This window comes from Amphiprion ocellaris, chromosome 7, assembly GCF_022539595.1.
Source record: "Amphiprion ocellaris isolate individual 3 ecotype Okinawa chromosome 7, ASM2253959v1, whole genome shotgun sequence".
NCBI lineage: Eukaryota > Metazoa > Chordata > Actinopteri > Pomacentridae > Amphiprion > Amphiprion ocellaris.
Window position 1 is genome coordinate 456,619 of NC_072772.1, and position 22,967 is coordinate 479,585.

Here is a 22,967-nt window from a genome sequence, read left to right on the forward strand (position 1 = left end):
TTCGTATAAATCAACACAAAGACACAATTGCTCATTTCATGATAAATGCATGTGCTATTCCTCCTGTAAAAGAACAGGATGATCTGTGAAAGATAAAGATGTGTGTCTGATAAAACAACCTCCTACTGCTTCCTGTCATGTGTCTTGAGAAATCTCCAGATGAGCTGCAGGTTCATACCTGAGACTCAGCACCAGTTTCACTGTGCTGCTCAAAGCATTCCTGGACGCTGACTGTCAGATCAGCTGCTGACAGAAGGCCAAATATGTCACTAAGCTGGTCTGAGGAGTGGCGTATACATTTCAAGACTCCTTTAGATGCTTCTTTGGTGAGATATTATACCCCTGAGAAAGAGAAAACTATTGTTTGTCAAACCAGCTACTCGCCCATCTCCCCTTCGTCAAGCTTCATTTAAAAACTGCTAATTGTAGGGAAAGGTTCAGTTACATGCAGATGACTGTTTGTGGTGATATATCATTATTTCCGATTGATGATGATAGTGGAGGTATGCGTTCAGCACAGCACAGAGCAGGCTTTGTCACAGCACAAAGCTGATATTATCCCCGTCATGGCAGAGAGGGGAAACAGTGCTCCTGCAGCCCCCATCCTGCTTATCTCAGACAAGGGGAAGGCGCTTTATAATCACCAGGTGTCTGGATGTAAGACTGCAGTATCCAAAGTCCAGGCTCAAGACGCTGCACTAATCGCATCTGTCTCACTTTTTACTTCAGTTCACCTGCTACCTGGTGTTACTGTACAGTCAGATATCTCACAGAGGATTCTTCTGGCATGTCAAAACATAGAAAGTCTACTGGCACAAACTCAGTAATTTGGTTTGTAAAGTCAAAGTACCGAGCCACTTTTCTGGAAACAGGCCATGACAAAAGTAGCACAACAGACTTTAAACAAGACTACTAAAGCAATATTAGACAAAAATCCTGATATGCACCTTTGTTTAGCTTTCCTGGATGCACAACTAGACTCCACACAAACATTTACAGGTGCAAATAAATTGTCATTTATGAGTCAGGACATGAAAACAGATTAAATAAAAGACAAGTACAAGAAGAAAGGATGTGCTTTTCTTATTTTTACTGTAACTGAACCTGCTATTTGCCTTTACTTTGAATATTTGTAAAAGCTGTAATTTTGAGCATTTAACAAAAAATGTGAAGTCGTAGAACAATTGAGAGAACTTCCAGTCAAGCTGAACCAGTTGCTCATCTTTTCCCACACTTTCGACTTATTGAAATTTAGTTTCAGTAAATAACATTCTAGTCCAACCAATAGATTAATTTCTCTAACATGTGACCCAGCTGCAAACACTGACTGCTATTTATAGTTGCTCAAATACATTGAAAATACATTTGTCTGTACTGAAATACACAAGCGTAGATTCTGATTAAAGACTGAAAGGGGAATTAAGCAATAACTTTACAAACATCGGAGGGAATGTATCATCTGCATGTCAGCATACACATAAAAATAGCATTTAGGGTGAGCTACAAACACCTTCTACCTGAATGCACAATGTCATTTTTTGCTGCTTTTGTGCAATTTCCTGACATATTATCATATTCTGCTGGTTCTTATTTCATTTCATTTACCTCCCATATTGTATATATCTGGCCTCTTTTGCAGATGTCATTTTTAATATTGTTTTGTTATATATGTACATTTGATTTTATTATTTAATGTTAATATTTTATTACTTATTGCTTGTTGTTGTGCACTGTCCAGTGGAAGCTATCTACATTTTCGTCATGCTGTGTATGATGACAATAAAGCCATTCTATTCTATTCTATTCTATTCTATTCTATTCTATTCTATTCTATTCTATTCTATTCTATTCTATTCTATTCTATTCTATTCTATTCTATTCTATTCTGCTACAGCCACATTGTCTTCTCTTGCCAAAGCACAGGAAAACTGATTGAAAATAACAAGGAATTGCGTGTTTGCAGATTTTTTCTGTCTTTAATATTTCCCTGTGTCGGAGAATGTTCATTAAAACCGTATCTCAGCTAAGGAAAGTGTGTGTCACCGTTTTTCTTCTCTCTGGCTGCAAAGTTTGAGTTTCTCTTGTTTTGTCCCCCGGTGGCCGCCGTAGCTCTGGGCCTGGGTTGCCAGGAGACGGCGGAAGCGTTTGGGAGGAGCGGCGATGGAGAAGTACGAGAAAATCAAAGTTGTTGGAAGAGGAGCTTTCGGGTAAAGTCTGGCTTTAGTATCACTTTTTGAAACGTTCTGTGACACATCATCGGTCTGTGTGAACAACGTTACTGGCAGAGGTGGGCTAAAAACGGCAGAACTCTGTTAAAACTCAGCTTTTATCTCTAAAAGTAACGGAAGAAGAAGAAGATGGTGACGTCAGAAGTAACGGAACATTTGACGTGGTTTATCATAAAGCTTTCTTAAGCATATTTAGGTGAAATATTTGATAGAATTTTGTTTTCTAAGCTATAAACTAATCGCATAGTTTACAGATTGGTTCCCATTTCACTTTCCTTTTGTAGATCTTTTGTGTGTTTTATTGGTTTGTCTAGATAAAAGACAATATTAGTTCATCTAGTAATGCTATATTACCGTGTAGTTTCGTTGTGTGAACCTGTAAATAAAAAATCTGGCGGTGCTGTGCCATAAAAGTGATCGTTCACTTTTCTACACATCCACAGCTGCTTTTGTCTGGGTCAAACAGTCACAAATTAAATACCTCTTTTGCAGTTATCCTTATCTCCACAGTAAAATCAATCCATTTTTTCTAGGTTTTAATGGCTTTAAAGGACCAAATCAACTCATAAAATACAGTTTTCCACTAGGCAAAAATGCAGCTGCAGCTGCTACACGGTGACTGAAATATTATTAATGCATCAAAATGACAAATATGTTCACTTTGGTTATATTTTAAAGAGTATAGTCCATAGGGTGAAGAGAGATAAAGACATACTTTATTTAGTGTATAGAACCATCTGCACATGATACTAGTTAGCTGATCTAAACAAGCATAATAGTCACACCAAACACATACACCCTAAGGACTGGAATAAAGCTGTAGTATCTCAGCTTTACTGATGATGCCATGAAGAGAGTACAAGCTTTCCTTTCAGTGTTATCTGTTGAACTGATTGAACATGTTGGCTAATTAGTTTTGAAGAGCTATATGCATCTCTTCCCATGCATATTTAATGCATCTCATTATGCAGTTTTATTGCATAATCAATAGATTATGCAATAAAACTGCAAACATTTCTTTGGACACAATTATTCAGTTACAAGAAGCATTAAACTTCAACAATGACATCACTCTGTTGTTACCACTGACACAAAATTATAAACATCTGCATGTTTTCACTGTTTCATCCACATAAAGCAGCTGTAGACATTAAGAAAGTGGGCATTCAGGTTTTTAGAAGCAATTGTTTTTGGCACAAACTGGTTCCAAATGGTGAGAAGAAGTAATAGTAGTAGAAGAAGTACTCAGAAATTTTACTTATGTAAAAGTACCAGTACTTTAGTTTAAAAATACTTCACTTAAGTGTATTAGCATAAAAATATAAGTAAAATCACTCAAAGACAACAGAAGTCACAGTTTCATAGAGTTATGTAATCGTAATAAAGCTGTGCTTTACTGTTTCCCTGAAATTTTATCTAGTTTATCTGGTTAGGATGTTAAGTATGTACACTGTTGACAAATTTAGTACATAGCAAGCATCTTTTTTATGATGTACAATACAGTATGATTTTGTATTTAAAACCTAAGGAATGAGTGATGAGTATAAAAGGAGACAGCAGACATTTTGACTCACTTATTGCAGGACAAACACTCCAGCCTTTATTAATGTTAGTAATGGCTCAGATGTATTAGGTGTCCCAATAAGATGTTTCAGATAGTCAGCATTCATAGTCTGACAACCTCAGCTTCCCTGTTATGAAATGTAATGTGATGTAAGATGGCAAAGAACAAGAGACAATGCTATGTAAATTATACTCTTAAGCATTTTGCAAATACTGGATAGGTACAATAGGCACACTGTTATGTAACAGCACAGACAACATTGTTCTATATTGTGTGATGAAATAACCATTTTTGAAACTTAATAATTCAGCGTAAAGTGCAGTGGAGATTTGCACAGTGCAGTCATTCAGGAACTTTTTTGCTCCATGGTTACTTTGAAGTTGTCTCTGTGTTTGTTGATAATTCCCATTACTGTACATGCTGAACATACTGTAGTTTCATAAGAGATGATGTTTGTTATGTGACAGAAATGTACTTTTGAACAAATTCCATTCTAATAAGGTTGTTCTTGTGTAACAACAGTATTAAGAAGCAGTAAATCTGTCTTTCTCTGCATTAATATTATCATTACTTTGTGCTGTGTTTTCTGCTGACTGATTAGTCATCACTTCACTGATCATGTTTTGGACTTTCACAGGAAAGCAAAAACTACATGTCTCACACCTAATGAGTGCATGTGTCAGCATGGTCCTTCTCATTATATTCTGGACTAGAAAACCAGCAGTGTATCTAACAGTAAGATTAGTTCTTCAATGTTCAGACAGCAGTGTGAAAGCAGCATCTTTTCCACAATGTGTACTTTTTCTTTTTATACATCACTTACCTCAAAATGTACACACTGCTTGACTGTCACTAACAAAGTCAGTGCAAAAGCTCTTTGAGGTTCATATCACTGAACCTAAACTGCCACAAATCATCCTCCTATTCTTTATTCAAGGCAATATGTTCTTCATTTTTCTCCACTTTCCTCGCCTGTCAGGATTGTTCACCTGTGCCGCAGGCGCAGCGACGGGGCCTTTGTCATCCTGAAGGAGATCCCAGTGGAGCAGATGTCACGAGATGAGCGTCTGGCGGCCCAGAACGAGTGTCAGGTGCTCAAACTGCTCAACCACCCAAATATCATAGAGTACTATGAGAACTTCCTGGAAGACAAGGCCCTCATGATAGCCATGGAATATGCACCAGGTAAGATCTTATTACATAACCTCTTTTTGTTCATTGTACAGCAGCTCACTTTTCCCATGATTTAGTGCTGCAGGGCTCCATCAGGCCTGTTCCTGTTCCCATGCCAGGCCTGGAAGGACCGCATTAGAACATCCAATATCTCAGTTTGTGTGAGGCAGTGTAATTAAGTGACTTATCGTGTAAAAAATAGAGATGCGACCCTGAAATCATGAGACTGAACATGTTTGGCTGTTCATGCTATCAGGTTAAAGACCAAACATTTGCTGTCAAACCCTTGGGCTCTCTTTCTATATTACAGTTTTCATCCTTACGCTTGAATTCAGTCACTCGATGGATCTTCTACAGATTCGTAACACTGATTCATTTATATTGGTTTCAATTCAGGTAAATTCAGTTCAATACAATTCATTAGCTATTCACAGCTTAAGGCAGGCTGACATGTTGGACAGGTAACAGTCTATCACAGGTTCACCAGGACAGGTAACAGTCTATCACAGGTTCACCAGGACAGGTAACAGTCTATCACAGGTTCACCTGGACAGGTAACAGTCTATCACAGGTTCACCTGGCCAGGTAACAGTCTATCACAGGGCTACACATAGAGACAAACGATCACAATCACATTCACACCTACAGACTAGTTAGAATCACCAGTTAACCTCAGCATGTTTGTGGACTGTGGGAGGAAGCTGGAGAACCTGGAGAAAACCCACACATGTACAGGAGAACATGGAGACTCCATGCAGGAAGATCCCAGGAAGGCCGGGATGCAAACCTTCTAGCTGTGAGGCGACTGTGCTAACCACCGATACACTGTGCCGCCCCAATTCAACTCAAACAGCTTTATTGATTCCACTTGGGGTGATTCATTTACAGCAGCTTGCTGAAGGTTACACAACACACAGCAAAGTATACACACCCACACACATACATATATATGCATACATACTTTTGTGTATTTATATATCATGCTTACATACCCATACATATTATAATAAATAAAATTCAATACAATTCAATGTTACTCTGCTGCCTATGAAGGTTTGACGTATGCTCCAATGCCCTTTGGTGTTTTTATATTCTGTTGAAGATTTATTTCCTCGTCTTTTTGTTTTATTATCTTGTCATTGTCATGTTGTGTTCTCCTCCTCCTATTGTTATAATAATTTGATGTAGTTACTGTAAGTCTTGTGCTTTATCTTTGTCTTAAGTTACTGTGAAATCACTAGTAGAATTCACCTACCTGAAGTCACCACATCTACCGCTGCATTACATAGACTGTCATCCTACCAAACACACCCAGGATGTTATGTAACCTCATTTTTTTGGCCTGCAAACTCCTTTTTAACTCCAAACCACTGTGCCCAGAATGTGCCCATCATCCTAACCATCATTGATAGTGACGGATAAAATGTTGGAACGGCTTTCTAGATCTTATGTTTGATAGTGCACACCACATCAGAGGATCTGTGAGCCATCTTCACTGTACTTTATTTCAGTAGCATTTTTGGTTTGTCTGTGTCTTTTAATTTAATGTTTTTTTCATTACTGTGTAATCTAAAGTGAATTAAAGTTTCACAGGAAGCAAACTCTGTTGTTAAAAAAGGACATTTTATGCTGTGTAACTGGATTTGTAAAAATGGTTTTAGTGTTCTGTTTCTTGTCATCAAGCGAAACCACTGATAGAAAGTGTAGATGCTTTCTGCTGGCTTTTGTTGTGGCTGGTTTAGGACTTGGCGTTAGATATGTTTTGGCTTGTTTCAGACCGGTGGCTTTGGGCTGGCTTTGAAGTCATTTTGGACTGGTTGTGGATTGATTTTGGTGTGGTTTAGGACTAATTTATGGCAAATTTTGTGCTGGTGTTGTCCTGGTTTTTCTCTTTGTTTAGGACTTTTTTCAGACTTGGTTTTCTATTTTTAGCTTTTGGGATTTGTTAGGGGGCTGCACAGTGGCTCGGTGGTTAGCATCGTTGCATCCTGGCCCAGGCCTGGCATCTTTCTGTCTGGAGTTTACATACTTTACATCACTTCTGCACTGAGGAGACAACCTGTTCAATTCACATTATCATATCACTGCAGCCCACTAACTGCTGTTTTATTATAGTTTGAATGAACAGAAATCATCTTTGCTAAATATTCTTTGTGCAGGAGGCACCTTGGCGGACTACATACAGAAGCGTTGTAACTCCCTGCTGGACGAGGACACCATTCTTCACTTCTTCGTACAGATCTTACTTGCTCTGTACCATGTACACAACAAACTCATCCTGCACCGAGACCTCAAGACACAGAATATTCTTCTTGATAAGCACCAGATGATTGTCAAAATCGGTGACTTTGGCATCTCCAAAATCCTTGTCAGCAAGAGCAAAGCCTACACAGTGAGCAGATATGCCTTTATTTGGGAAATAGTATGATAACAGAATATGTGTTAACATGAAACAGTAGCTTCTTCTTTACTCCACAGGTGGTTGGGACTCCTTGCTACATCTCCCCAGAGCTGTGTGAAGGAAAGCCGTACAACCAGAAGAGTGACATCTGGGCTTTAGGCTGCGTGCTGTATGAGCTGGCAAGCCTCAAGAGAGCCTTCGAAGCTGCTGTACTTAAAGCATTTTCTTTGTAGTAATCCTTTTTTTGGGATGTAATGAAAAATCTACATTTCTGTTAGCTTTTACAACTTTATTATTCTTTGTGAATTCATAATGCATCAACTCTTGCTGTGTGCAAAGGCAGTGAAACCATCCTAACAACCATCACAGCTGCATTATGTACACCGAGAGAGATTCCTACCATTTCTCAGAACATTTCATATGAAGACTTCAGGTTGTCTCATTTTAAAGCATGGAGCAGATTGGATAGGGCTTTTGATTTTCACACAAATCAATAATTAATTCAAATTTTTTTTTTTTTGGTTTAGCTCAAATCTCTCTTCACTACCAATTCCACAGTGGTTTACTAATCTGAAAACCTTATTTCTTTGGTCGAGATTTTTTTGAGTTTTCCCACTCATATGTAATGCATCTCATTATTTTACTCTCTAATTTTGCTTCAGAATCTACCCGCCCTCGTTCTGAAGATCATGAGCGGTACCTTTGCTCCGATCTCAGACCGGTACAGCCCAGAGCTCCGACAGCTCATCCTCAACATGCTCAATCTGGATCCATCCAAGCGGCCTCAACTCACTGAAATAATGGCTCTTCCAATATGCATCAGGCCCCTGCTTAACCTCTACACGGATATAGGCAACGTGAAAATGCGAAGGTGGGGCCTTAATGCAGCAGTAATGAGAAGATTGACCTATTTTTATTTATATTTGAGAGTCAGATTTACAAATTTTGTGCAGCTAATTCTGTCTTTATCTATATTCTTCATACAAAACCTCCACCACTGACTTTTTTCCTCCAGGATTGAGAAACCACTGTCTACTGTGCAAACTGGTCCTCAAGACAGACCAGGAGGGAGAGTTCCTACTAGCAGATCCAGAGGTGAAACACATAATATAATTATTTGAAATCAAGACAGACCATAATACTGGAACTATGAACTCAGCTGTGTCTTCTTGGGCTGTAACAGATGGATCAGTGGGTTTAGGATCTGGAAAGCTGCATTCTCTCCCGCTGTCCTCAGTGTATACGTGGGGCAGTGGCATCTCAACGCCTCTCCGCCTGCCGATGCTCAACACTGAAGTGCTCCAGGTGTCTCTTGGTCGCACGCAGAAGATGGGAGTCACCAAGTCCGGCCGTCTGATAACATGGGAGGTCTGTGTAGACTTAGCTTTAGCTGCTTTGAAAGTTTCTTGAAGTAATGAATTATAAGGTACAGTCACTTGTTGATGTTCCCACTGCTCAGTATGTACTCACAGCTGCAAGATTTCCATTACTCAATGATTTATTTCTAAAACACTCACAAGACAGTACATTTTGTGGAAAATATCACTGGTAGCTGTCTTCGGTGTGGTCTTGTAGACTCAAAAGCCACATTACAGGAGGAAATTTAGAGTGGAAGAGTCAGAAATAGGAGCAATTGCTCTGGTAGTTTACAGAGCAAACAGCCAACATCATTTTGTTGAAAACAACATGTTTGTGCCCATTTTCTGAATTCCAGGAAAGTCTAGGAAAGGTAGAAAATCACTAAATGAGGCATGCTAGATAATACGGTTATTTAATAGTAAAATGACACCTAGGCAGGGTTGAACATCACAGCCTGATGGTGTCTAATGATGCATCAGAGGGCAGATTCTTCTTTTAACTTGATGTTTTCCAGGAAAGAGGTGCGTTCTCACTCTGCTGCTGCCAGAAAGAGACTCTCTGCTCACACAGCCTTATAATCATTTATCGTCACAGGCTCCGTCAGTGGGGTCTGGGGAGGCCAGTCTTCCCGGTGTGGTGGAGCAGATGCAGCCTCAGTTCATTTCTCGCTTCCTCGAGGGTCAGTCTGGAGTCACCATCAAATCCGTGTCCTGTGGCGATCTCTTCACCACCTGCATGACAGGTTGGTGGTGCGTTCGTCTTTGGATAGCCATCAGAAAGTCACAGCTATGCCCAGTCAGTGCAGCTAGGAACTCTGCTATAGGAAATCAGTGTTTATTCTCTGCTTTCTGCCCCCAACACTCTGCAAGAAATAGCTGAAAAACACAGAGGCAGCATCTGAGTGTACGTATGAAAGTGTGGCTACAGCCAGTTCTTTTTCTCGATAGCGTGAAGCCACTCATAAAATAAACCTCTCCATGCTTGCCAAGCAGTTTGGAGGTGTCATTTTTGTTGAGCTGAAACGGTGTTTCACTGTGTGTCGGAGCACTTTAGGAGGCTGCCGACAGTCCGTCCAGCATTGCAAAGCAGATAACACGGGATTAAAGACCCTTCCTCTCGGCTCAGTTGCCTCACTTTCATCACTTTTCACTGACATAGATTAGCGTTTCCTAGATAGGGATTAGAAGCATTCTGTTGGTCTACATAAGAATACACCTCCACTCATCAACTAATAGTACCGTTAATCCCTTCTTTTTTATTTTCAATTTGCAGACAGGGGCATTATCATGACGTTTGGGAGCGGGAGCAATGGCTGTCTGGGACACGGTAACTTCAATGATGTAACACAGGTACGACTTCATGAGAGAACATTTCACTGTCACATTAAATGCAAACTCTGCCATAAGTTTATTAAACAACCAAACTACAGCAGTGTAATATAACAGTTCTGCTGGTGTTTCACATATTTTGTTTACCATATTTAAATAAAATTAGACTAAATATTAGAAACATCTCTCAAATTAAAAGTGAACATATCACCTTCATGAAGGGCAACTGAGTTTATATTTATAACAGTTTTCTCCACTAGGTAGACAAATTTACAATATTAGTTACTTCTTGCTGTCTATTATACTGTGTCATACTTCCAGTTGGTTCCTGCTCAGTTTAACATATTAAAATGATGGTTAATCCAGTACGATGTGCATTAATACATACATAAGTTTGCAAACAGTACAGTCAAGTTTCACTGTACTGTCCACATACTTTTGATATGTTTTATATTTATATAAATAGTGTAAAGTAAATTCTAAAGTCGAGTTTTTCCCTCACTGCTGTGCTTTGATCTGAAATTCAAATCAAGAAAGTAGTAAAAGCACAGATTTTGCTGTTGCTTTTTTTTCGGAGGGCACTGAAGCTGCTTCTGCTCATTTGGGATTTTTTCTTGATGCTGAATATATTTATGAAGCAGTTCATGACATTTTTTATTCATTTTTATGCTATAATGTGCGTTTCCTGTTAGAAATTGTGAGGAGAAAGGCCACAGATATGGTGAACAAGCCTTAAAATGAATAATAATATATGATTATGACTTTGTATAAGGAAGCGGTTATTTTTAGCACTTACTGGACAGGAAATAGAAGGAGAATGATGACAGAAAACAAAAGGGCCCTTGCTGAACTTGATGTTCCAGTTAAATTTATACATTTATCCACAAGGCTACCAGGATGCTGCACCCATATGGCTTTTTGATAAAAATCTGTAATTGCACATTTCTTTCCTCTCTGTTTTTGCTCTCAGCCCAAGATAGTGGAGGCACTCCTCGGCTACGAGCTGGTTCAGGTGTCCTGCGGTGCTTCCCATGTTCTCGCTGTGACCAATGAAAGAGAAGTATTTGCCTGGGGAAGAGGAGACAATGGTAAAGTAATTCAGCCAGTTGTTTTCTAACTAACTCGTGCCGTTTTCTTCTTTGGGGTGTTTGTTGTCACGTCACTGATTTATGGCAGCAGCGTCTCACACTGATTGCTGGGTCTCTGTCTGGAAGGTCGCCTCGGGCTCGGCACCCAAGACACCCACAACTGTCCACAGCAGGTGTGTCTACCTGTGGAATTTGAAGCCCAGAGGGTAGTTTGTGGAGTCGACTGCTCCATGATAATCAGCACCCAATACAGCATTGTGGCATGTGGAAGCAACAGGTAATTATTCTGTTTCTAAAACAGAAATACTGACTGGGAAGAGTTAATGATGAGCAGAGAAACGCACCTTTTCTACATTTCATGAGATGACATTTTCACTGCATGTTTTCCTTAAAGGATAATAAACTGCACCTCCCATAGGCTTAAATGTCAATGTCATGTGTGTGGGGTGGTGGTAGATTAAAGGTTCAGAGAGATAGTTTCTTGGTGCACAACCTGTGAGACAACATTCTCTGAGAATGACATTTTGTTTGTAGCCATTGTTAATCTCTTTCCCTGAGATGATGTAGATCTCTGTCAGTAGGTATAACTGCAGTAAACATAACAGTTCAGGCTGAAGAACTACAGTTCAGACACCTGAACACCTGAGTCTTGTGACAGACTTAAGTTTATGTATAAGTACCACTATAAAAGGTTCTGATGAATGCTACAATACTGTTTCTGTTAAAAATGTCTTTGGTCAGGTTCAACAAGCTTGGCCTGGACAAGACTGCATCAGGAGAGGAACCAAATCCCTCGAATCAAGTGGAAGAAGTTCATTCTTGCAGTCCGGTCCAATCAGCCCCGCTCAACAGTGAGAAGACTGTTTACATTGACCTCGGCACGGCTCATTCTGTTGCTGTTACAAGTTAAGAAACTCACAGTATCATTCTGTCAAATCATATTTTTACAGCATAAACTGTAGTTTTCTGTCTATGCTGCATCTTGCAGTACAAGTTTAGGTGGAGAGTAAGAATCCTGCAAAACATTTTGATTCTCAGACCTCCATAAGGCAGCGTCAGTGCAGATGATATTTTTGTTTGGAACTGTTGATACAGCTTCTCTGTTGTGTGCAAGAGCATTTTTTTCAAGCTCCACGTTAAATGAAAAACTTCCAAGAAAGATCACAACATGTTACATTCCTTCAGTAAAGCTAAAGGGCTAAAGCAAAATAATAAAAAAACAGAAGTGCAGTCTTTTAGGATGTTCAATTTCAAAAATAAAACACTTGACACCACCACTAGTGGGATTTTCATACATTGTCTTGGTCTGTGTCTTTTCGCTATTCAGAAAGAGGTCAGTGTTTTACCTTCGGCAGCAACCAGCACGGACAGATGGGCTGCAGTTCCCGTCGTAGCAGCCGTGTTCCCTACCTGGTGCCCGGCCTGCAGGGTATCACCATGGCTGCCTGTGGCGACGCCTTCACCTTAGCCATTGGATCTGGTGAGTAGAAGAGAATAAATTTAATACCCTCATCCCCTCTGTTTGTAAAGGCCCTATAACACCTGCACAGGTGAGTTCAGCTACTTTATCCACCCTGTTCAGGTTGATGTATGGTTGAGTTCACTGGAATACTGTACTAGTAAGAGGGAGAAATGTGCATGTACAAACACATCTTAAGTTGCAATCAGAGCAAAATCTGTTCAGTGAATTAGACTTGCTTGATTTGGAAAAAAGAAAATAGCCTATTAGAGCTAGCATGGCTAACAGCAGCAGTTTGTGTAGCTTTACATTACACTTTGTATTATCACTTTATCAAACATGATATTTTGGGGATTATTGTGCAGATATACGACAAGTTAAAGTTAATACATAAACAAACTATTTTCCTAAACGAGCAGTAAATCCCACCCTCTGAAACTAAACAGTCGGCTGCTGAAAAATTAAAAACATGCATAAATGTTCTGTGTTAAAATGTATGAGATGTTGCTCAGTGGAGTTGTTTAATAGCAGCGTTCATCTGAGCTTTCAGCAGAGGCAACATTTTATCATATCTGCGGTTTAGCTGCTTTCAGAGGAAACGAGGACTCTGGGACACTGAGGGCATTTTAAGTCACTCAGTTTCAAACTGTCCCTTTAAGTAGCAGTAAAGTAACTTTAACTCTAAAACAAAGTCGACTGAACATCCAGTGTGGTGGATTTCAGATCTCTGCAGGTTTATTTTTATGTCACATTAAAGTGAACTCAAAGTTTGTCACTAATAAACTAAACTATACAAGTGTTTTAGCTAATGTGGTAAACATAGAAAACCATGGGATGATTCTTTAAATACGTGGCTTAGCAGATAGGTAACAGATGTGTGTGTGTGTGTGTGTGTGTGTGTGTGTGTGTGTGTGTGTGCGGTGTGTGTGCGCGCATGTGTGTGTGTGTGTGTGTGCGCATGTGTGCGTGCGGGTGTGTGTGTGTGTGTGTGTGTGTGTGTGTGTGTGTGTGTGTGCTGTTCTTTCATCTGAGGGTAAAATGGTAAAATGTCACATTGTGCCAGCGATTGGCTCCCTGGGGAGAAGCCAGCAGGGCCAGCTCTGCCTACAGGTTTTCTTTGTTGAAGAAAGGCTTTGTTCGACTCTGACTTCCTACAGATTGAGCCATTATGCTTCCACTGCAGGAGCGACAGAGCTGTCAGTTAAAGATTTGTGTGGATTAATGCGTCCTGGGGGTCTCACAGCTCCTTCTTCTCCTGTTTTCTGCAGAAGGGGAGGTGTACACGTGGGGAAAGGGGGCCCGCGGCCGGCTCGGTAGAAAAGAGGAGGACTCTGGGATACCAAAGGCGGTGCAGCTCGACGAGAGTCACCCGTTCACGGTGACATCGGTGGCTTGTTGTCATGGCAACACTCTGCTGGCAGTAAAACGTAATATTTCACTTATTACCCTCTGTTAACAAACACTGTGAGATGTTGGGATGTGCTATAATCTAACTGATCCCCAGATGAAAGACCGGATGAACTTGAAACAAGCTTCTGCTGATATCGTTGGCAGAGATGTATGTTTTTCATTGCGAAAGGACTGATTTGTAGGTTTGAAAGTTACAGCAGCAACCACAGACCTAAAGTATTAAATATTTAAGCACATAGAGACACAGGTGGTTGTTTATTTACATCAACAAACTTGTTCCTTTTAGCTACACTCGATCAGACCGTTTCTTTCAACAAGAATTCAGTCCAAGTTTGCTTTACATCTAATAATTTTAGACAAACCTGAATCATGACTACAGAGCTTCTAGTGAGAGGAACAGAAAACAACAGTGATGTGCACAATCCACCAGATTCTAATGAAAACTGACAAACACTGAAGGTGGGATTACACTCCGAATTCAAAATAGCTACAGAATTAGAGAAGATTAAACTGCATCCCAATTTAATAAGTAACAGAGATGTTAGTAATCCTTGATGTGGGCTGCAGGGCTGCTGCTGCTGAAATGTTTCCTTTGACCTGAGCTATGTGATAAATACATGGAGACCCACTGCTGTGAGAGGGATGGACTGTTATTACAGAACATTTTCAGCTACAAGCAGTTACATGAGCACACAAGTGACAAAGATTTTGCCTCTAAGACCAGACAAGGAGCTGAGTTTTAATGAAATAGTCACATTTCTTATATTATTATAGTATTTACATGTACTTTAACTTATGAAGGAATGAAATTACTCAACACAAACACTGTTCTTTTCAATATATAATCATATGCATAGTAGATCATGTCAGTAAATTACGTACAGAGAGTTGATGTCACATAATTGGAAAAAAGTGAACTGAAATTAGTTTTTAGTCTCCATCTGACCAACAAAATCAAATTTAGGAAATGATTTGAGTCCACTGTGTGAGATTTTTTCCTGGTCTATTGTTTTGACTGTGTTCCATAATATAAACATCAGAATGTAAAGAGTAGCTGGAATCATCACAGAGCAAAGTTTCACTACGTGGGTTCCGGCTTTGTTTATCCTGAACAGATGCATGTGTGTGATACTAAACACACTTTGTTCATTGTTCCTGTGATCAGCATGTTGTGATAACATATCAGGAAACACACAAGCCAGTAAACATGAATATGAAAGTGCAGGTTCCAAACTTTATGTTTTATGAAGGAGGAAATGCATTCATTTAGACCTGAGGGATGCACATAAAGTGTTTTGGTAAACAGAAACTTTGTTCACAAAAAACCCACAGGCCAAATTTTAATTCTTAGCAGTGAGCAAAAACTGCATTCAGTTCATGTTCAGTTCATTCATTTAATTAACCATCAGCCTCTATTGATCTGCAGATTGATTCATTGACCTACAGCAGTCTGTACAATGTGAAGTCATGTGCTGACACTTAGATAAACTGAAGGAATTTTTTGTGCAACAAGTCAGGATACAGAGATGGTTTTAGGTTAAGGTGGCATCTTCAGATTCAGTTTACTGTCGTATAAAGAGGAGAAGATCAAACCACTCAAACAAAGGCCAGTTTACTAATTTCAGCTGTACTGACTTTTCTTGTCTCTCTTGTTTCAGCTCTGCTTGAGGAGCCGGTCCCGAGATGAAAACTAACCCTCTCAGTGGCCGTCATGAAAGCTGGCAGTGGCACGAGGAGGAGGAGGACAACTTCTTCAGTTTCCTTTCATTCTGCAGCTGCGGCTTCAGATTTTCTCTTGTTCTTCTTCTCTGTCTGGTCCATCGTTTTTCTTTCAGGAATGTTTGCTTGTTTGAGTCAGCAGCTTGATAACGTGGAGCAAAGCTCAGAAAAGGTCATGACCTGTCTGTGGCAGCAGGTGTATCACAACAGGTAGGTCAGAGGAATGTTGCAACACTGATACTGGAGCTGGATTAGAGGATGTCATTAGGCAGCTGTCATGTGGAGAGCTATTGTCCTCGCTCACGTGCAGCGTTTGCACGATAAACTGTGAAAGGCCAGCAAAAGTCAGACTGGTTTGAGCTTTCTTAAGCAACTTGGTGAATGAGAGGAAAAGAATGAAGCCACTTGAGCGATCATCAATCAAACAGAATGAACACATTCATCTGGGTCACATCATCAGTGCTCACTTTGTGCCTTTTGGATTAGTCCTCTAATACAGCAGTGTTCAAACCAGATAACGACGGGCTGAGTCAGAAATCACTCCCTTGTTCACCCTTTCACTGCTCTGCATAATAAGCACTCAACAGTTCACTCATGGACGATTTATGAACCAATGGGCCCCTGTGCACAGACGAATAAAAGACCCCCAGTCGTCCCCCCGACAAACATAAACCCACACTGAAAGCCACACAGATGTCATTGGTGGTTGTTTTGTGTCTCCAGCTGTGCATCTTTCTAATGTTTTACATCATTTTATGCCTCGTTGTGTTCATTTTGTGTCTAATTTTGATTGTTTTGCATCTCTCTGTTGTCCTTTGCATTTAATTTTGTGTTGCTTTGTGTCACATTTTGCTCGCTGTGCACTTGTTTGTAGCCATTCTGTGTCTCTTTGAGGCCATTTTCTGTCACATTTGGGTTATTTTGCATCTCTTGTTGGTTGTTTTGCATCTTTTTGTTGCCATTTTGTGTCTTTGTTGTTATTTTATCTCTCTTGCGTCCCTTTTTGGTTATTTCATGTCGCTTTCTGGAACATGCTCCCATCAGCCAAAACATTGGAACCACTGACATGTGAAGTGAACATTGATCGTCTTGTCCATCTTGTCTTGGGACCAATACAGTATTAGGCAGGTGATTTTAATGTTGTAAATAATTTATTTAAATTGCAATTATGGGATGAGACCACAGTCCAATGTCTCATTTGTCCTGTGCCCAGTAGGTCCAGTCAGTGATTTGTCCACGAGTTCACTCTGTAAGTAGCACACATACAATCGACAGAACTGTGTTCACCCCACACTTCAATTCAGAAAAAGAAAAGAAAATGAAGCGCTCTATATAGTAGACAGGGAGTGATGGTTGCTGGAAATGTTCCTCTGTACACCTATGGAGATATTCCATTAAAATCAGCTGTTTCCAGCTACAATAGTCATTTACCACATTAACAATGTCTAGACTGGATTCATGATTCATTTAATGTTATCTTCATTGAAAAAAACTGCTTTTCTTTCTAAAATAAAGACATTTGTAGGTGACCCCAGACTTTTGAACAATGGTGTAGATGCTACATTCATATAGACATAAAGACAAATAATACAGTGTAGAAATACTCTTAGAAGTGGAAGGACTGCCTTCAAATTTTTGCTGAAATATGCACAAAAAAATATCTAACAAAGGGTTAGGGTTAGATTAAGTGTGCACAGTGGGGGTAGTCAACAGATCATCATTTATTAGTTGATTTTTTAAAATAATGTCAATATGTATATTCATAACTTTAAAAAAGTGCATTTCATGGTGTAGTACAAGTATAGAACAGAAAGTTAAATACCTTGAAGTGGTTCTTTTCACCACTGCTGAGAGTTAACTATGCATTTTTATATTTACTTTTACTTATAATTACATAATTACATTTTCTTGTGATCTAACTTAAAAAGATCTTCACAGGTACAATAAAACACCGATCAGCTTAAAACATGCAAAAACCCTGATGTTAGTTTGGCCATGTTAAATTAAAGTTAAAGTTAAAGTTAGTTTATTTATATAGCACATTTCAACAACAAGGCGATTCAAAGTGCTTCACAAGGACATTAAAACAGCAGATGAAAACACAATTATAAAAAGAAAGAAAACACATTTATAAAATCATTAAAAAGGTCATTAAAATTTAAGGATGCAGAAGAGTAAAAGAATCAAAAACAGAAGTTGGGAAGCAAGGACATTTTAAAAGTTACACTGCAGAGTTTGTCATAAAATAAGATTTAAAATAACTCTTAGAAGAACTTAGTCAAAAGCAGCTGAGAACAGGTAGGTCTTCAGACTGGACTTAAATGTGCTGAGAGTTTCAGCTGATCTACAGTTTTCTGGGAGTTTGTTCCAAATATACGGAGCATAGAAGCTGAATACAGCTTCTCCATTTTTGGTTTTCACTCTGGGAACTAATAAAAGACCTGATCCAGATGACCTGAGTGGTCTGGTTGGTATATACTGAGTCAGGAGGTCTCTGATGTATTTTGGTCCTAAACCATTTAAAGCTTTGTAGACCAGCAGCAGGACTTTAAAATCTACCCTCTGAGTGACAGGAAGCCAGTGTAAAGACTTCAGAACTGGAGTGATGTGATCTACTTTCTTGGTCTTAGTGAGGACTCGAGCAGCAGAGTTTTGAATCAGCTGCAGTTGTCTGAGTGTTTTTTTAGGTAAACCTGTAAAGGTACTGTTACAGTAATCAAGCCGACTGAAGATGAACGCATGGACGAGCTTTTCCAGGTCCTGCTGAGACATCAGTCCTTTAATTCTTGAGATATTTTTTAAGTGATAATAAGCCGACTTTGTAATTGCTTTGATGTGTTTTTCAAAGCTGAGTTCTGAGTCCATCACCACACCCAGATTTCTGGCCTGGTCTGTGGTTTTTAGCTGTACGTAGAGACTGAAGCTCTAAGCTCACTTTTAATCACCCCTCCTTGGCTCCAAAAACCATTACCTCAGTTTTGTCTTTATTTAGCTGAAGAAAGTTCTGACACAGCCACTCATTTATCTGTTCAATACACTTTCCCAGCACCTGTATAGGGCCATGGTCTCCTGGGGACATTGTAATGTAAATCTGCGTGTCATCTGCATAGCTATGGTAACTTACGTTATTGTTTTCAATAGTCTGGGCCAGTGGGAGCATGTAGATGTTAAACAGAAGAGGCCCCAGGATGGCACCTTGGGGAACTCCACATGTAATTGCTGTCTGCTCAGACGTAAAGTTACCTATAGACACGAAGTAATTCCTGTCTTTTAGGTAAGACTTGAACCAGTTTAGTACTGTGCCGGACAGTCCCACCCAGTTCTCCAGTCGGTTGAGTAGTATATTGTGGTCGACTGTGTCAAACGCAGCACTTAGATCCAGCAGCACTAAGACTGTCATCCTGCCGCTTTCTGTACTTAAGCGGATGTCATTAATCACCTTAATAAGGGCTGTCTCAGTGCTGTGATGCTGCCGAAAACCTGACTGAAAAACACTGAAACTGTTACTTTTTGTTAGGTAATTGTTTAGCTGTTGAAAAACTGCTTTTTCAATGATCTTACTTAAAAATGGGAGATTAGAGATTGGTCTGTAGCTGTTCATTTGTGACTTGTCGAGGTTGCTCTTTTTTATAAGTGGCTTAAATTAGGGAGAATCTGATTGCTGTTGGCTAAAGAAAATCCTATTTATGCGGAATAATGTGTCTGATCTTTCCCATGACAGGGAGCCATATAAATGAAAGTAGTTGTGCACCTCAGAGTAAAGATCTTTCACTGAGTAACTACCCCTCTCAGTGACAGTCTCTGCACCGCCTCCACATCCCCCTTCATCCTCACATTATCCTGCATCTCACTTTGGAACAGCTTCTGTTTAATTAGCAGCCGGAGCCATTATTGCAGTTATTAGCAGACATTTTTCTAATTAATCTGCATTCCTCCCTCAGTAAGAAGGACTTCTTGTTGATTTCAGACACCTTTTTTCTGAGGACAGGGCTCAGCTGCCATTGTTGTCCTGTGTGATGATGTAATGGTGATGTAATCCGGTGGCAATAGTAGGTGAAAAATGATCCTGATGTGAAGATGTTCGGTTTATGAACACCGTTTGAAATCATGTGCACATATTTGTATTTTGTGAGCGTGATAATGCAAGCCAGGTGTTATTTTTCTCGTGTATTTATGCAAGATATTAACATAAAAGCCAGAGAATAATGTAGATTTTGTGTGTTTGCTCCACCAGCAGGGGGCATCTGTCACCTCTGACTGCACTGATTAATTGTGGATTGCGTTTAATTCTAATTATTTGACTTAGATGTTAACAGCAAAGACGCTTTCATGTCTGTTTCCACCAGCTGTGGATGTAAATGTGTGTATTTTTTTAAATTCATCTGTTTATTTCTTCAATGTGCATTCATTTAAATGGCTTTCAGTGGACATCTAAATAGCAAATGTGTGCATGCAGAGCTGTGGATCTCATTAGAGGCCACTGCAGCCGGACAACAGCTTAATTAAAGATCCATAAAGGAGAGATCAGAGGATAAAATGGTGTGAACAGAGCGTTTCAGCTCCTTGACTCCTCCTGTGTGGAGGAGGAGGAGGAGGAGGAGGAAGAGGAGGAAGAGGAGGAGGAGGAAGAGGAGGCGGGACTCGGTTGCACCTAAACAGACGGAGGCTTTTTTACATTGTGCTCAGTGTGTCAGTTCTGCATCACCAGAGGAGCTTCACGGTGCAGCTCTGCCGGCCACAGTACAGATATTATTTAAAAAAACAAACCCTTTCGCAGGAGGGAAGGATCGATCCCTGCAGGAACCGAACCGTGTTTGTTGGAGGAGCAGCGGAGGAGAATCCTGATCTGTCGGCGGAGGAAGGGACGTGATATGAGCCTCTCATCGGCTTAAACTGCAGCGCAACAGCCTCGATTTTTTCCTGCAAGGGGAGGACCGAGAGGACATTTGTACCTTTAACCTGCAGCTAAAGGCCCGACGCAAGCGACAGCCACCATGCCCGGGTTTGATTACAAGTTTCTGGAGAAGCCAAAGAGACGCTTCCAGTGTCCGCTCTGCAGCAAGGCGATGCGGGAGCCGGTCCAAGTGTCCACCTGTGGACACCGCTTCTGTGACACCTGTCTGCAAGAATTTTTAAGGTAAGAGGTGTTTTTTTATGTTTGTGTGCTGCAGAGATCCACCTCTCTGCAGCCGATACCGGACACTACAGCTGACCTGCCTCGTCTAGTTTCGGTGGAGCCACAGTAAATAAAGGTGTAGGTGTGTCCTGCTCACCTTTCCTTAGCGGGTCTTTACGTTCATTTCAGTCCTTTTGTGTTGCTGCTGCTTCTGCTGCTGCAACAACACAATGTGAGGCCTGGTAAACAGCCCCCTCTCCTCTCATGCCTTCAGGTGTGTTTCCTCCCCTCTGGCCACACCAAATACCACCTCAGATCATTTAGGTTTATTGTAATAATGCCATCTTTATGCTTAATTCATTGAATATCCCTGATGCTGTGGTGATTGTGTCCTGTAGAGGGCCCCTGCCTCCTCATCCTGCCTGTGTTTGTGCCCCAGGCTGCCTGCTGTCTGTCTGTCTGTCTGTCTGTATGAGTGTGGTGGAGACAGATTTGAGTCCAGGATTAGACACTGTGGTTCAGAGGTGGCACCGGGGGGCCACTCGGGGACCTTTTCACTCAGGGGTCAGCAAGCATAACAGACTTAATCAGCTCAACACTGAAATCACTGTCCAGACTCGCTCAAAGACGGTCTTTGTTTCTTTGTTTTAAAGATGACTCTGTCCCTAATGGTCACACTACACTTTAAGGACACTCATGATGCACTGAATCTGTCCACAAGTTACCTGCAGAACTTTCAGATGCATTTTTACAGGCTGATCTGCTGCACTTAATGTTCTGCGTGTGACTTTATGTCTTTATGTGATGTTTATGGGCAGTAAATCATACAGTTCTCTGGGGGAAAAAGAGTTCCAGTCAGCCTCTGAAGAGGTGGCTATCTTGCTGTTACGCTTTTATGGAAGTTGTGGGAGAATCTTCTTCATCTTGAGGAAGTCAGATTGTTTGATTCACTTTTGTGTCACTCATTAAACATAGTAATGATGATTTTCAGTATCGATTACTAAAATTAAATCATCACTTGTGCCAATGAAATGAAATAGAAAATGAGCATTCCTGCTTGAGAAATGAAACTAATGATTAATTGATGGTTAAAATTACTATTCATTCATTTTCTTGGACTTTTCTTTATTGTTTGTTTAGTAAAGTGTAATGATTTAACAGAGCTAAATTAAGCCCTGAAATTACCAAAAACTGAGATGGCAGTTTGTAAAGCTGCAGTTATTACTTGATTGATAAGTTAAAAAATAATCCACCACTGTGACACATGTTTAAGTAATTTGTCAAACCAAAAATATTTCTTTCTTTTTCTTGATTTTACATCATTTACGTAGCTTTTTAATTGTTAATCGGACAAATACGACAATAGAAAGCGTCATGGAAGGCTTTTAAAAGCATCTCAGGACTATTTTGACTAAGAATAACTGATAAATTCAGCCAATAGGTGATATATTACAGTTGCAGTCATTTTTATATAATTTGATTAGTCTCTTAAAAGCCTATTTCTGTTGTATTTATCCTGAATTGTCAAGAGTAGTAAATATTTCCATATTTGATATGTGACAATCTCAAGACATGATGGTGGGAGTTTAGTTTGTTGTCTTTGTTTCTATTTACTTATTGTTTGAAAATCAGCCCAGAGCTCTTTGGATCTGACTCAGTGTTTTGAAGTAGAGCTGAAACTCCAAGCTGAATAATTGATTGGTTTGATTGCCAGAAAAAGAAGAAGTTACAGTTATTTTTCAAGAAACATGCCAAACATTTGGTACCTCTTAGACTTCTGGAGTTGGTGCGTTTCTGTGCCTCTGAAATTTAAAAAAAAGAGTTTACAGATGACAAATGTGTTTTTGTTGTTTTCTGACATGTTACAGGTCAAGTTATCAGTAAAATAAATCTGTACTTGCAGCTTGTGCAGACTGGATAAAGATTTATGTAGAACTTCATTCACTGACTCATAAGTTGTGAATGAAAGCGGACCTGAAGTCTAGATGACATACTGTACAGCGGGACACCAGACATCACCAGTGTTGATTCAACGCTCAGCTTCAGTGATTTTATGGAAAGATAAATGGAGAACAACAAAACACAAACTTGCTTTTGTTGCAAACAAACAAGCCAACTGCCT

The 22,967-nt window shown here is 40.0% G+C and overlaps 2 protein-coding genes across 4 annotated transcripts in view; both read left to right on the forward strand.

The window, feature by feature from the left end:
- The first annotated feature begins 2,069 nt into the window (after positions 1-2,069).
- Positions 2,070-20,127, forward strand: nek8 (NIMA-related kinase 8). 2 transcript variants are annotated; one of them, XM_023287633.3, is made up of 15 exons: positions 2,070-2,207; positions 4,772-4,977; positions 7,125-7,357; positions 7,444-7,575; positions 8,029-8,237; positions 8,382-8,461; positions 8,550-8,734; positions 9,320-9,467; positions 9,998-10,074; positions 11,024-11,141; positions 11,268-11,418; positions 11,883-12,046; positions 12,469-12,621; positions 13,869-14,027; positions 15,669-20,127. In XM_023287633.3, the coding sequence occupies exons 1-15, from the start codon at positions 2,161-2,163 to the stop codon at positions 15,695-15,697; spliced, it is 2,091 nt and encodes a 696-aa protein (XP_023143401.1). In that variant the 5' UTR covers positions 2,070-2,160; the 3' UTR covers positions 15,698-20,127. The 2 variants fall into 2 exon arrangements, with proteins under 2 accessions (XP_023143401.1, XP_035811869.1); XM_035955976.2 differs by having other exon boundaries at positions 11,883-11,992.
- A 254-nt stretch (positions 20,128-20,381) lies between these two features.
- Positions 20,382-22,967, forward strand: part of traf4a (tnf receptor-associated factor 4a) — a 39,731-nt gene continuing 37,145 nt past the window's right edge. Inside the window, exon 1 of one of the 2 annotated variants that reach the window (XM_023287636.3) lies at positions 20,382-20,866. In XM_023287636.3, coding sequence (XP_023143404.1) covers positions 20,724-20,866 — 143 coding nt within the window. In that variant the 5' untranslated portion in view covers positions 20,382-20,723. The remainder of the gene's footprint in view (positions 20,867-22,967) is intronic. The other variant, XM_023287634.3, reaches the window with a different exon arrangement.